Below are 13,546 nucleotides of genomic sequence, written 5' to 3' on the forward strand. Positions count from 1 at the left end.
CCTCCCTCCCTTTCTCCCTTCTTCCCTCCCTCCCTTTCTCCCTTCTTCCCTCTCTCCCTCCTTCTCTGCCTCCCTCCTTCCCTTGATCTCTCTCTCCCCCTCTCTCCCTCTTCCTGCTCTCTCCCAGTATCAGACTTTGAACTCAGAGCCTCCTTTTTGCTTAGCTTACTGGCTCACCTCTCACCCCTATTTCAGCCACACCTCTGGTTCTAATTTTTCGTGGTTATTTTGGCGATGGAGTCTGGTAGACTTTTCTGCCTGGGCTGGCTTCAAACTTTAGTCCTCCAGATTTCTACCTCCCAAGTAGCTAGGATCATGGGCATCAGCCATAGCTTGGTTAGATGCAGCACCATTCTTGAGTGTTCCTTTTTTTTTTTTTTTTTTTTCTGGTCGTGGGACTTGAACTCAAAGCTGAGGCACTGTCCCTCAGCTCTTCAGCTCAAAGGTAGTGCCACTTCCAGTTTTCTGAATGGTTTATATTGGAGATAAGAATCTCAGGAACTTTCCTGCCCAAGCTGGCTTTGAACCACAATCCTCAGATCTCAGCCCCCTGAATAGCTAGGATTACAGGTATGAGTCACCGGCACCCTGCTTGAATGTTCTCAAGAATACTGTTCTAGGATTTTCTTATTTGTGGTTTAAGAAAGATACTCAGAGAATTCTGAGCATGACTTAATTTTTCCCCCTTTGGTTAGTTCTATTGAACTCTTACTACTTACCAACAAAGAAATTCACAATTTTAAATCCTTAAATGATTTTTAACAAATATTACCATGTAATCGCCACAACCATAAATAGACATTTTCACCACTCAAAACAGTCCCCTCATGCCCATTGTCACTGATCCTCTCCCCTCCTCCTCTGGTGTGATTTCTGCCATTGTGAATTTGCCTTTTCCAAAATTTCAGATAGGTGGAGTCTACTGTGTGCAGACTTAGGTATAGTCATTTGACTTGCATAATGTTTTTAAGATGCATTTATGCTGTGTATTGGTAATTCATGGCTTTGTATTGGGGAAGGTACTGCCATTTGGTTTTCCACTCACTCAGTGAAGGGCATTTGGGTTCCACAGGGGTCAGATGACTTGGAAGTCTGGGTGCAGCCTGTAACGGGCCTGGGTCTTCTGACTTCAATCCTTCCTTCTGCTAGTAGTGTCCCATGATGAAGTGACATAGATGTCAACACTCAGCCCCTCCTCCCTGGTTCTTTCAAGCAGCCAGGGACTCCCTGGCCCAAGGAAAGAGATGGCTGAGCCAGAGAAGTATGTCTGCATCACACCGTACAGAAGCCTGCTGTTCAGGGGCTGGGAACAGAGGGAATCAGTATGTAGACCAAGTGAGGCCCTTTACTTGGTTTTGTAAATAAAATTTTATTAGACATAATCACAGCCACAGACAATTGATTTATGGTTAGGGTGGCTTGCACTGACCTGCACTATTGAGTTGCTATGGTGTAGACCATACAGTCTTTTCAGACATTCACCAACCCTGCCTTAGAACCAGAGAGGGAGATGCCAGTCCTAGAATCCTCACTGGAGCTGGACAGAATCTTGGTTTGGAATCTTGGTTAAAACTGAACTCCAGAGTTTACTTGGGAATCTGGAATGAATTTTGTTTGTTGTTGTTGTTGTTAGTTGTGAGGCTTGAACTCAGGGCCTGGGTCCTGTCCCTGAGCCTCTTTGTGCTCAAGGTTAGTGCTTTCCTACTTGAGCCACAAAGCCACTTCTGGTTTTTGATTGGTTAATTGGAGATAAGAGTCTCCCAGGGACTTTTCTGCCCAGGCTGGCTTCAAACCATGATCCTCAGATCTCAGCCTCCTTTGTAGCTAGGATTATAGGCATGAGCCACTGGTACCCAGCTCAGTTCTTAATCTTAAACCTTTGCAAAACTGATATCAAGGAGGTCCCCAGCTTGTAAAAGGAACTTGGAAGCTGTTTCCTCTGACTCCTCTATTGTATAGATGAAGACACAGCCACAGCCTATAAAGGGAAGTGGCTTGTTTTCCAAGGTTACATGGAGCTGAGATTGCCGCTCCCCAGCATTTTTCCACTGTGCAGTCCTTAGCAATGGTGGCCATGCAGTCCATAGCTCATTGAGAGAACAGACCCATTATTGCTGGGAAGGCGGGCCCCTTGACTTGTTGTACTCTCTGTTGGGTGATAGCTTGGCAAGTGTCATGCTACCCAAGAAAGGTAGAGAAGAAAGGAAGAGTGCTTGGCTCCGTGTTGCATGTGGGTGTGCATGGGCCTGTGAGCTGGTGCGTGAATACAGCCAGGCGCTCCCACACCTTCACAGACCAACCCTGAATTGGTCACAGACTCAGCCCTGAATTCAAGAAGTGAACTTTAAAATTAAAGGAACCTTCTAGCATTAAAACACAAAAGACTAGCCAGGGGCTGGGGGCTCACACCTGGAATCCTAGCTACTTAGGAAGCTGAGCTCTGAGGATCACAGTTTGAAGCTAGCCCAGGCAAGAAAGTCTGTGAGACTCTTATCTCCAATTAACCACCAGAAAACTGGAAGTGGTGCTGTGGTTCAAAGTGGTAGAGCACTATCCTTGAGCAAAAGAGCTCAGAGACAGCACCTGGGCCCTAAGTTTACCATGACCAAAATAACAACAATAACAACAAAGCAAGAGACTTTGGAAGAGAATTTGGTGAATAAATGAAGGATCCACAAGAACAAAGTTAGAATGATCAGGTGATTTGTAGATACTTTTGAGGCAGGGAGAAAAACATCAAAGAGGCATATGGCCCAAAGCAGAATTTCTTTGTATTAGAATAATTGTGTGTGTGTGTGTGTGTGTGTGTGTGTGTGTGTGTGTGTGTGTATACACTTAATGTGTAATGCCTCCTAGGGTCTTCCATCTGGGAAGACAGAATTATTTGTAGGCTTCTCTCTTAGCACTTGTGCTCAGTGGTCTTAACAGGTCTTAAGTGCCAAGTAGGGGGAGGAGGGTTGTGGATAGTGGTGGATGTCAGCAGCATGGCCAGAGATGGACAGAGAGTTTCTATCCCATGGCTATGTTGTACTTCAGTGTCACCTGACTTTGCCAGAGCTCTTCTACCTCAAGTTGGCCCTCACCACATCCAGAACTTTGATTTGCACTTCCCCCAGTCACTTCCTCACTCCCAATTCATATTCTTTTTCCTGTGGTTCCTTCATCATCTCTAAAGCAAAAGCAAACCTGGCATCTTGCTCTTGTGGTTGTTTTGGGAGCTTTATTGGAGGCCGAGAATAATGGTTACTGGTTCTGTTTTTCCTTCCTTGGCACCTAATGAGTGGCTTTCTTGTCCTGGATTCTGTGTACATCTAGGAGAGGCAGGGAGCTGAGGTGCCAACAGCTTCTGTCAGAATCGCCTGGTGTTTACTGTGCTGTGAGTTTATATCAGCCTTGTTTCCATACTGACAGCAAATGCCATATGGAAAGGAAAAAATCCTGTCAGATGAACTCTTAAGGAATCACAATATGGTACATGAAATTTCATAATTGCTTTTGGAAATGGCAAGAGGTTACCTTGCTCAAATCACACAAGAAGGATTGTGCTATCTTCCATAACTGAATGAAACTGAAGTCTGACACAAGGTTATATGCTTTGGTTTTGTGTTTGTGCTGAAAAGCTCTCTGATTGGGAAAGGACGTGAAGGCTTGTTTTCCTCCCCTGGAGTGTCAGGCTGAGTGGGAAGCAGCAAAGCAGGTGGGCTGTATATGGGGGCCTCATGTTAACAGGTGCAGGCAGCAGACCTGTCACAGACCACAGAGACCAGAGTCCCTCCTGGGCTGGCAATAACACTCCTCTAACTTGACATTTCATAACTGTCACTCTGGATCTTGTCTGCTTACCCACACACACCCCTGCTGCCCTCTCCAGCCGTGCAGCCCACTTCCTTGCCCCTTTATAAGCTGGTATACACTGAGGCTAATGCTTGTTGGTGTACCTGCAGTGCACCATCTGTGCCTGCAGAGGTGGAGCTTGTGCCCCCGCTGAAGAGCAGAGTTGAGGTGAGAGGCCACTGCTAGTCTAGCCTCCAAAGCCCTTGGGAAGGGGCCAAGTAGAGGAGGACTTGGCAGGTGGCTCATCAGTGTTGATCAAAGTATCCACTTGAGAGAAGGTGGCATTTTTTAGTGACTTCTTTTTTTTATGTAAATTTTTATTGTAAAAATACTGTACATAGGGGTTACAGTTGCATGAGAAGAGTAATGAGTACCTTTCCTATTGAGCATTGTTACTTCCTCCCTTGTTTTTCCCCTACCATCCCTTCCTTCCCCACCTCCCCACCTCCTCCTTCCCTCCCCCACACAAGTTGTAAAGTTTGTTTTCAACATAGTGTCTTGTACATCTCATGGTTACAATGGGTCAACATGTATCCCTATTTAAGTATTTTGGTTTTCCCCTTCCCCTCCCCAAATTAGAAAAGTGTATATATAAGATGCAGGGCACTGGACTCAAATACAATGAAAACTTCCCCATGGGGAAGGAATATACAAAAGGAACAAAAAAAATCACATAGAACATTATAAGGACGTCAAAAACAATAGCAAGAAAGAAAAAACTACTTATGTCCCTGTCTTGGGGTTCATTTCACTTAACATCATCTTATATGGTCATATGTACATAGCTCTTGACCTTTTCTGCTTGTCCTAGACATATACTAGTTATTGCAAATAAGAGAAACCATGGGACCTATGTTTCTTTGGGCCTGGCTTACTTTACTTAATATAATCTTTTCCCAAGTCTTTCCGTTTCCTAACAAATGGGACAATGTAATTCGTTCTGATGGAGGCGTAGAATTGCAGTGTGTGTGTATGTGTGTGTATGAAGGTGGCATTTTTTTTTTTTTTTAGTGACTTCTTTCTAAGATACTTAGAGCTAGTGCGTTCATACAAAAGAAGCTCCTGCCACGGTCAGTTTGCCCATGAAAGCAGCAGTGTGTATCTGTCTACTCAGTGGTCTTATGGTTCCTAAAGACAGATGTTAACATCACTGCAGAAGCAGCATCCTAGTCAGGTAGACAGACATTAAGGCCCAGGGATGCTTTCTGGGGCCGCTGGCTACTCAGCTCTTTCCTAGTACAACACCATTCTCCGTGGACTCCTCCTGCTGGCCTTTGTCAGCAAGAGACGGGCAAGTATCTTTCCAGGAAGTTTTAACAGAAGCCCTGAAAGGATTCCAGGGCTGGCTTGGAGTCACAAACCTTGGCCTTATTAGCTCCCACCAAGTAAGAAGCTCTCCCTAAACCTACCACTGTAGTCAGAAGACAGAGACCTCCAATTGGCTATGACCGAGTTGTAAGACCACCTTTACCTTCTTCTTAGGACTGGAAGGCCAAAGCTCTGATTGGCCGAGTAAGATACCCATCTCTAAAACCTCTCCCTCTGAACCACAACTCTATGCCCTCCAAATCCAGATCACTTGGTCTAGATATGTTCAAACTTGGGGAGAAAGAAGAGAGATGGAACAGACCAATAATATCCACATCTAGGACAGTGGGTAGTGTTTACTAAGCATTTCTCAGGCACAAGGCTCTAATCTGAGTACTTTCTTAAATCAGTCAGTATTATCTTAAATCAATCTCCATGGCCAGGTACCGAGCTTGTTCTCAGCTGACAGATGAGAAAAATGGTGAGGCAGAGTATGAGTTTCCCCAGGTCACACTGGCAGTGAGTTTTGGGGGCTAGATTTGAATCTTGATCCTACACACAACTATCATAAGGTCCTCCCTCCCCACAAGTAATAGCTCATTCCATCCTGTAGACATACTCTTTGGAACCCAAAAGTAAAAGTTAGGGGGTGGGATGTTTGTCCCATATCCCTGGAGAAACCCTTTCTGGGGGACATTTTCCCTGTTCCTCTTCACCTGACAAGGATGGAGCCCCTCCTTTCCACCATGTCATTTTCCTCTAGCTCTCACTGTTTCTCCAGCAGCTACAAAATGGAAGGCTTGTTGTTCTGAGCTCAGAAGGGTCTGAGTCAGTGTCCCAGTCAGTGCTTTGAGCATCTTTCTGGCTGGAGACAGCATACAGAGGCTTTAGCCTCTTTTAATTGTAAGAAAAGCCAGAAAGGGCTCTTGTCCCAATCCAAACATGTACTTTTGGTTCTTAGGGAAGAAACTGAGGCTCAGAGAATATGAGCTATTTGTAGCAACAAAGCAATTCAAGGTTAGCAGTCCTTCTTCTGGCCTTGGAGCTGGGAGTCTTGTCCTTCTTCTCTGCAGAACTTCTTGGCTACTGAGTGGCTGAGGGCAAGTCACTTCCTGTCTCTGTGCTTGTAACTCCTCTGCAGAGTTTTCATAATGCGAAGCATCCGAAGAGTGGGCTTTGCTCCAATTGGGTAAAAAATGAATCTTAAAAAAAACAAAAACAAAAAACCAACAACACTGTATCCACTAGGATGCTTTGAATTATAAGTAATTTAATTTTTTCAAACTGCTGTAAACAAAGGGAATGTGTTGTTTCATAACTAAGTTTTTCAGATGTGGTTTGGGCTTCAGGCATGGTTTGATCCAGAGATCTGGATATCAGTCTGCTTTTTGTCATTTCCCCCAGCTCTGACCTCCCCTGGTGGCCATCCTTACAACAGCTTTCCCTGTAACTCAAGGGCCTTGCTGCAGACCCAAGTCCCACACCCACGCACTGGCTTCCAGAAGACAAGAGCTTTTCTGCTTCTGCTGATTGGCCTGGCTTAGGTCATGTGTTGGCTACCCCATTGCCCAGTTGCCAGAATCAGGAAATGTGTTGTGCTGATTGGCTAGCCAGAGGCTTGAGCTATACTCCCCAGAACCAGCGGCACCTCATTACAGAAATCTGGGCATTGGAAAGGCAGAGTGTGTGGGGAGTAGATTCTGAGTGGTGAGTGGTGAGTGGCACCATCCTCTGTAGCACTGGACTTGTCTCTCTGGGTTTGCAGAGCTTGTGAGGTGCATAAGGACCTCAAGAGTTCACTATTACCTTGTTCCATGCAGCCAGGACTCTGGACCAAGTATTGGGTGAACTGTGAACCTGCCTGGCCCTCCCTTGCTCTCACCACATTCCTCTTGTCTTGTTTCCAGACAGAGATTACTGCAGTCTATGTGACAAGCAGCCAATTGGGAGGCTGCTTTTCCGGCAGTTCTGCGAAACTAGGCCTGGGCTGGAGTGCTACATTCAGTTCCTGGACTCGGTGGTAAGTCCCTGCCCCTGGAGGGAGCAGCCCTTGGGTCTTCTATGATCAGAAACTTTGTTCAAATAAAAGAAAGATAGACTTCATGGCTTAGAAGTTTATTAACACAAAAAGGTAGCTCTTAGATTCATTCCATCATCTTTCTTCAGGCTGAAACCCATTTGATAAAAACCCAATCCAAGCAGGTGCAGGTGGCTCACACCTGTGATCCTAGCTACTCAGGAGGCTGAGATCTGTAGATTCCCATTTAGAGTCATCCTGGGCAGGAAAGTCCATGAGACTATTCTCTACGATTAACCACCAAAAAGGTACAAGTGAAGTTGTGGCTTAAGTAGTTGAGATCTAGCCTTGAGCAAACAACTAAGGGACAGTGCCCAGGCCCTGGGTTCAAGCCCCAGTACTGACATGTGTGTGCAAGCATGTGCACGCACGCACACTTGTTAGCAGGACTTTATTTACTGGCTTACATTCTGCTTCCCCATGAGAGTAAAAGCCCCAGTCTCTGGGCTTCCTGATCACCTGACTCACCACAACTCTGGAACACAGTTAAAGCCTGGGGAATGAGTACCCATTGGCTGTTGTAGCCATTCTGACAGCGGACAGATGGGTTTGTCCCTGGCTGAGGTGGCCATGCATGATGTTGTTGGGACTTCTTTCAGCTGTGCTATAATTATTCTTTTGCTTAACAAATACCTTGATTCTATACAAACTTTTAGAACTGGATATGGAAGTACTCATCTCTCAGGCCTTACCCAGGAAGGAGTAGCCCCATAGCCTAGCCAAGCACTCTTTTCCATCTGAGGAGTGAGGACAAGGGGTAGGGAAGCAAGGTTTGGAGACCAGTTGTGAAAAGAATGGGGTCATCTGCCCTTCAGGGGCACAGTCACCATGCTGTGGATTCCTAGAAATCCCACGCTGTTCTTGGTACAGCTCCCCCCCCCCCCCCCCCCCACTCCTGGTTTGGAGGATGGCCTGCCAGGCTCAAGTTTCTGTGTCTCTTCAGGGTTTCTATATGGCTTTCTAGGCTCATAAATCATCTACCCACTAGATATCCCTACCCAAATCTCATAGGCCCCCTCAAAGTCAGCATTCTCAACTACTTCCAGGCCCTGAAAGCACCCTACCCTGATATATACCCTATTCTAGAGACGAGCACCCCCTGGTCCTCCAAGCCTGAAGTCTCTGCGTGCCCTCAACCGTCTTCTCTCTTCCTCATCATCTTCCATGTTAGGGACCATGGGCTTGGCTCTGCGACCTGCTAGCCAGCTCCCTCCCCCATAGCTTCTGCTTTGATCTTGGGCCTGGTCCTAGCACAGGTTCTGGCATCTCTTGCATGAGCGATTATAATCTTTCTCAACCTTTGCTGAGGATTAAAAACATCAGGGGAGCCTTAAAAACTACCAGTACTTGAGCTGAAGCCCAGACTAATGAACTTGAGTCTCTGGGGACCTAGTGTTTTTATAACTTTTTATTATGGAAAGTTTCAAACTATAAAAAGTAAAAGTCAGCCGAATAGTATAATGAGCCTCCATGTACCCATTAGCCCAGTTCGGCAGTTATCAACCCATGGCCAAGCTTGTCTCACTAGGCCTCCACCCACTATCATATCACTTCATCTATGAACTTTGCAGTGTGTATTTCTGAACAATTAGGGTTCTTTGACGCAACAGCAACCACTACTAATGTCTGAGGATGCTTAGTGGTAGCAGCTCTAACTACCACTAGGGGTGTTTGATCCCCAAGACCATAAGAAGCAAACAAGCAAGTAAGCAAAGAACAACTAACCGCAACACTGTTATCACAGCTGAAAACAGAGTCTTTACCGTCATTAGATATCAGTCAGTATTCAGATTCTGATTTTCTCATGCATTTTTATTTTTTATTTTTTTTATTTTTTTAAATTTTTTTTTGTGTGTGTGTGGGGGTCTGGTTGTGGGGCCTGAACTCTGGGCCTGGGTGCTGTCCCTCAGCTCTTCAGCTCAAGGCTAGCGCTCTACCACTTGAGCCACAGCACCACTTCCAGCTTTTTTATTTTTTCTGCTTATGTGGTGCTGAGGAATCGAACCCAGGACCTCATGCATGCAAGGCAAGCATTCTACCACTGAGCCACCTTCCCAGCCCTCTCATGCATTTTTAAAATCTGTGTTTACACTGTTTGTGGGACTGGTCTGAGTAGGACCACCCACTGCAATGGCTGGTCTTTTCCTTTAGTCTAGAATCCCAGTAGTCATTTTCCTTTGATGGGCTTGTCCTCAGATTCCTTATTAATAGTCTCCTCAGTGTTTCTTGTAAATTGCTAATGGGTCAAGGAATATGAGCAGATTCGTAAGTGGCTTTCTGGTTGTCTTTCTTTTTGAGATCATAGCAGCCACTGATAACTGATACCTAAAGGGTTGCTAGATGGCAACATTATCATTCTAACCAGTTCTTCTTCATTTGCTAACCAGCACACTTCCTTCTATTACTCTTTGGTTACCCAGCAGTAAAGTTCATAAAGAACTAACTGATTACTGAATGCTGGTGGCTCATGCCTATAATCCTAGCTACTCAAGAGGCTGGGATCTGAGGATCGTTGTTCAAAGCCAGCCTGGTCAGGAAACTCCATGAGACTCTTATCTCTAAACCAGAAGTGGTGCTGTGGCTCAAGTGGTAGAGCACCAGCCTTGAGCTGAAGAGAGCTGAGGGACAGCACGCAGGCCCAGAGTTCAAACTAGCAAAAAAAAAGAAAAAGAAAAAGAAAAGAAAAAAGATTTGTTTACCATATTTATGTTTTCAAGGTATCAAATTGGCTCACCAACATCCTTCAGTGTGGTAACTCATGAGAATTTAAACTTGTGGGTTTAAGTGTATTGACTATACATCAGTGCACAGAGTTCTTCTGGTGCTTATTGATTCTTCCCCATACCACGGATGGCCAGTGGGAGCCCCTTCAGAGGGCTTTACAACACCCAAGATTCAGGGGCAGCCACCTTGCTGTCTGGTGTGACCATGTCCTGGACTCATTTTGTTACATCCAAGAGTCCTGGTTCCTTTTCCTAGAAAATGGTACATGAAGGTCACCATTTGGCATTACAGGCATTCATCATCCTCAGATTAGCCATCATTACTAGCAGATAATGATGTTTTACAAATCTCCAAAAACTTTAATGTAGCTCTGGGCCTAAGTAACATTGACTTTCAGAATAATGCCCAGTTCTGAGGGTGACTCATTATATCTACCACTCCTTACCTGCTCTTTTGTCATCAGCCTTCCTGACGCCCAGCTTCTTGCTTGTGGAGGCTCTAACTTGCCAGGCTAGTTTAAGCCTAGCTCTGACTGGGTCAATTCCCCTGTGTGAGATGCCTCCATATAGTCCCATCTGCCTAGCGGATGTACCTCCTCTTAGAGCTTCCTCACCTTTTTCCTCTCCTGTGTCCCTCTGCTCCAGGCACTTGCTGGAGCCTCAGCACCTTGTTTATCATGCTGGCAGATAGGTCCCTGAAGGAAAGCACCAGCTCCAGAGATGAGCTTCCAGGGCAGTGCTGGCCCTGTGACCAGCACTCGTAAGACCACTGGCAGGTGTTGGCCCCTATGTGCGTTATGTCTCCATCTGGAGATGGGGGTGCAGTTGGGTGTGATGGGTTTGTATTGCTCAGAGTGGTGTCTGGAATATCACAGGTGCTCAGCAAGGGAGGCTGTGGTGTGCTTCATTTGTGTCCCAGGTTTTTACCGTAGCCAGAAACCTCTTGGGGCACAGATGGGCGCCTGTGTTCTCCGAATGCTCAGCCAATGATGCTGTACCTGAAAGGCTGTCAGCACTTAACTTACGACCCGGGCCCAGTGGGAACTGTTGACCTGCCCAGAGCCACAGAGGAAGTAAAGGGCAGAGGTTGGCACTGGCTTCCAGCCCAGTGCTTCTGTTCCACAAGGCTGCCTCTGAGGCCAGAGGATTCTGACAAACTGGATCCAGATTTTTAAGGTCTATGGTGAGGAGTAGGTTCCTTGTTTCATGGAAACCAAACAGGAATCCTGTACAATAAGCTGCCAGCCCTACCATGAGTCTATCTAATCATGTACTGTTTTCCCCAGATTAGATTTTTTTTTTTTAAGAACAGGAATCAGAAGTCTGAAAAGCCAAGTGTCTGATTCTGCCTTCAGTGCCACACTACTGGTGAGGCTGGAGAGCATTGGGTTGCTATGTTGTTTGTAAACTGGCAGGTTGGATTTGTTAGATGTTGCAGAGAATTCACCTCTATAAGAGTCTTTGTTTTGGGACTTTAAATTTGAGGGCCACTGGGGACATTCAGTGCAGTCAGCTGCAGCACTCAAAACCCGAGGTGTCTTAGAGAACCTAAACATGTCTTGGTTTCCTGTCTCCCTAGGGGTCAGAGCCCCATGGACCGCGCCAAAATCTCACTTGAGGCAGGAGGATAAGCCCAGCACCAAGCTCTTGACCATTCTTTCAGCCTTCCATTCATTTAATAAAAGCCTTCTCTGTGAGAAATGGGGCAAATCAGTGAACAAAATGGACCAAGAACTTTGCCTTCATATTATTTAAATTCTAGTCAAGGGTGAGAGGGCGCATATATGATAAGCAAAATAAGCCAATGATTTGAAATGTAAGACTGTAGTAAGTGCAGTGGAAAAAAGAGCAGAGTACAGAGGGGTGGAAGTGAGGGAATGAGAGCCTAGCTATATTACCAGTGATCAGCATAGTTGTCCTTGGAAAAGAGACATTTGACCGAAGACTAGAAATAGCCGAGGCAGCTAGTGTGGATAGAGGACATGGCTGGCAGGGAGCAGCCAGCACAAAGGCAAGAGTGTCCATGGCTGGATTGGAGGGGGCGAGGGCACAGGGCAGATACTGAAGGGCTTAAGCTTTTACTTTGAATGAAGGAAGACCCTGGAGAGTTTTAGCAAGGCCAAGGATGGCCTGGTTGGATTTAGATGTTTGCAGAACCCCTCTGGCTTCCCTGTTGGGAACAGGCTTTGGGTGATCTGTTAGGGGGCAATGGCAGAGGTACAGGAGGAGCTGGTGGTGGTTGAGCCAGTGTGGGAACAGTGGTGAGAAGTGATTGGATTCGGGATGTATTTTGTTTTTGGTTTTGGTGCCAGTCCTCGGGGGTTGAACTCAGGCCTTGGGCACTGTCTCTGAGCTTTTAGCTTAAGGCTAGTGCTCTGTCACTTGAGTCATAGCTCCACTTCTGGCTTCTTGGTGGTTATTTAGAGGTTAGAGTCTCACGGGCTTTCCTGGTCAGGCTGGCTCTGAACTGTGATCCTCAGATTTCAGCCTCCTGAGTAGCTGAGATTACAGGCATGATCTACTGGTGTCTAGCTTGGGATTTTTTTAATTAAATTTTTTGAAATTGTTATTATAAAGGTGATATACAAGGGGCTTGGAAGGTGGCTCAGTGGTAGAGCACTTGCCTTGCACGCCTGAGGCCTTGGGTTCGATTCCTCAGCACCACATAAGCAAAAAGAAAAAAGCCGGAAGTGGTGCTGTGGCTCAAGTGGTAGAATGCTAGCTCTGAGCTGAAGAGCTGAGGGACAGCGCCCAGAGTGTATATGAGGTAAAGTATAAGGGACTTTCATTGTTGTTGTTGTTGTTTTTGGTGGTGTGGGGCTTGAAGGCTGGGCCTGGGCACTGTCCCTCAGCTCTTCAGCTCAAGGTTAGCACTTTGTCACTTGAGTCACTTCCGGTTTTCTGCCTATTGATTAGAGAGTCTCACAGATTTTCTTGCCTGGGCTGGTTTTGACTGGGATCCTCTGATCTCAGCCTCCTGAGTAGCTAGGATTACAAGCGTGAGCCCTCAGTGTCCAGCCAGGGAATGTGTTTTTAAAGAAGAGTTGACAATATTCTCTGATGGAATCAGGGTAAGAAAGAAGAGCTGAGGATGACTTCAAAGCTCTGGCCTGAGCAATGGGAAGAACAGATAAATGGAGGAAAGGGCTAGGGAAAGACCATGTGTGGAAAGATCAACAGCTTCATGCTATGCTCTTAGCTTCTTCTATGCTTAGTTACAAGTCTAGCAGACATCCAAATGGAGATGTTCCAGGGGAGATGAGTGCCCAAGTCTGGAGCTTGTGAGGATAGTCTAGGCTGGGAATGTCAACATATAGCTGGGAGGTAAAGCTGTGAGCTCACCTAGGAGGTACATGTAGATGGAGGAGTGACAAGGACCAGAGACTGCATGTGGGATCCAGGGCCATGCCCCATCTGGAAGAGATGAGGTGGCAACAGCTTAGGGACCTGTCTAAAGAGTTGATGAAGCAGAGCAGGGTGAAGCTGAGCCCAGGAGCTGATGGAATTTTCCAGCCACGTGTTCTGTTAGACACTTCTAGTCCATTTGAGAAAGGAAAAATAAAGTGCAATGGATGCCCATTTTCATTCTGGTTGTGAGTCCTTC

The 13,546-nt window shown here is 46.1% G+C and overlaps 1 protein-coding gene across 2 annotated transcripts in view; it reads left to right on the forward strand.

The window, feature by feature from the left end:
* The window catches only part of Grk5 (G protein-coupled receptor kinase 5), a 194,256-nt gene that overhangs the window by 119,188 nt on the left and 61,522 nt on the right, over positions 1 to 13,546 (forward strand). For both annotated transcript variants that reach the window (XR_006151020.1, XM_042701422.1), the window contains exon 3: positions 7,050 to 7,162. Coding sequence is in view for 1 of the 2 variants with exons in the window: in XM_042701422.1 (XP_042557356.1) it covers positions 7,050 to 7,162 (113 nt within the window). In the remaining variant the exon portion in view is untranslated. The remainder of the gene's footprint in view (positions 1 to 7,049; positions 7,163 to 13,546) is intronic.

Source organism: Dipodomys spectabilis, unplaced genomic scaffold (assembly GCF_019054845.1).
Source record: "Dipodomys spectabilis isolate Male_0828 unplaced genomic scaffold, ASM1905484v1 ptg000289l, whole genome shotgun sequence".
NCBI classification, from domain to species: Eukaryota; Metazoa; Chordata; class Mammalia; order Rodentia; family Heteromyidae; genus Dipodomys; species Dipodomys spectabilis.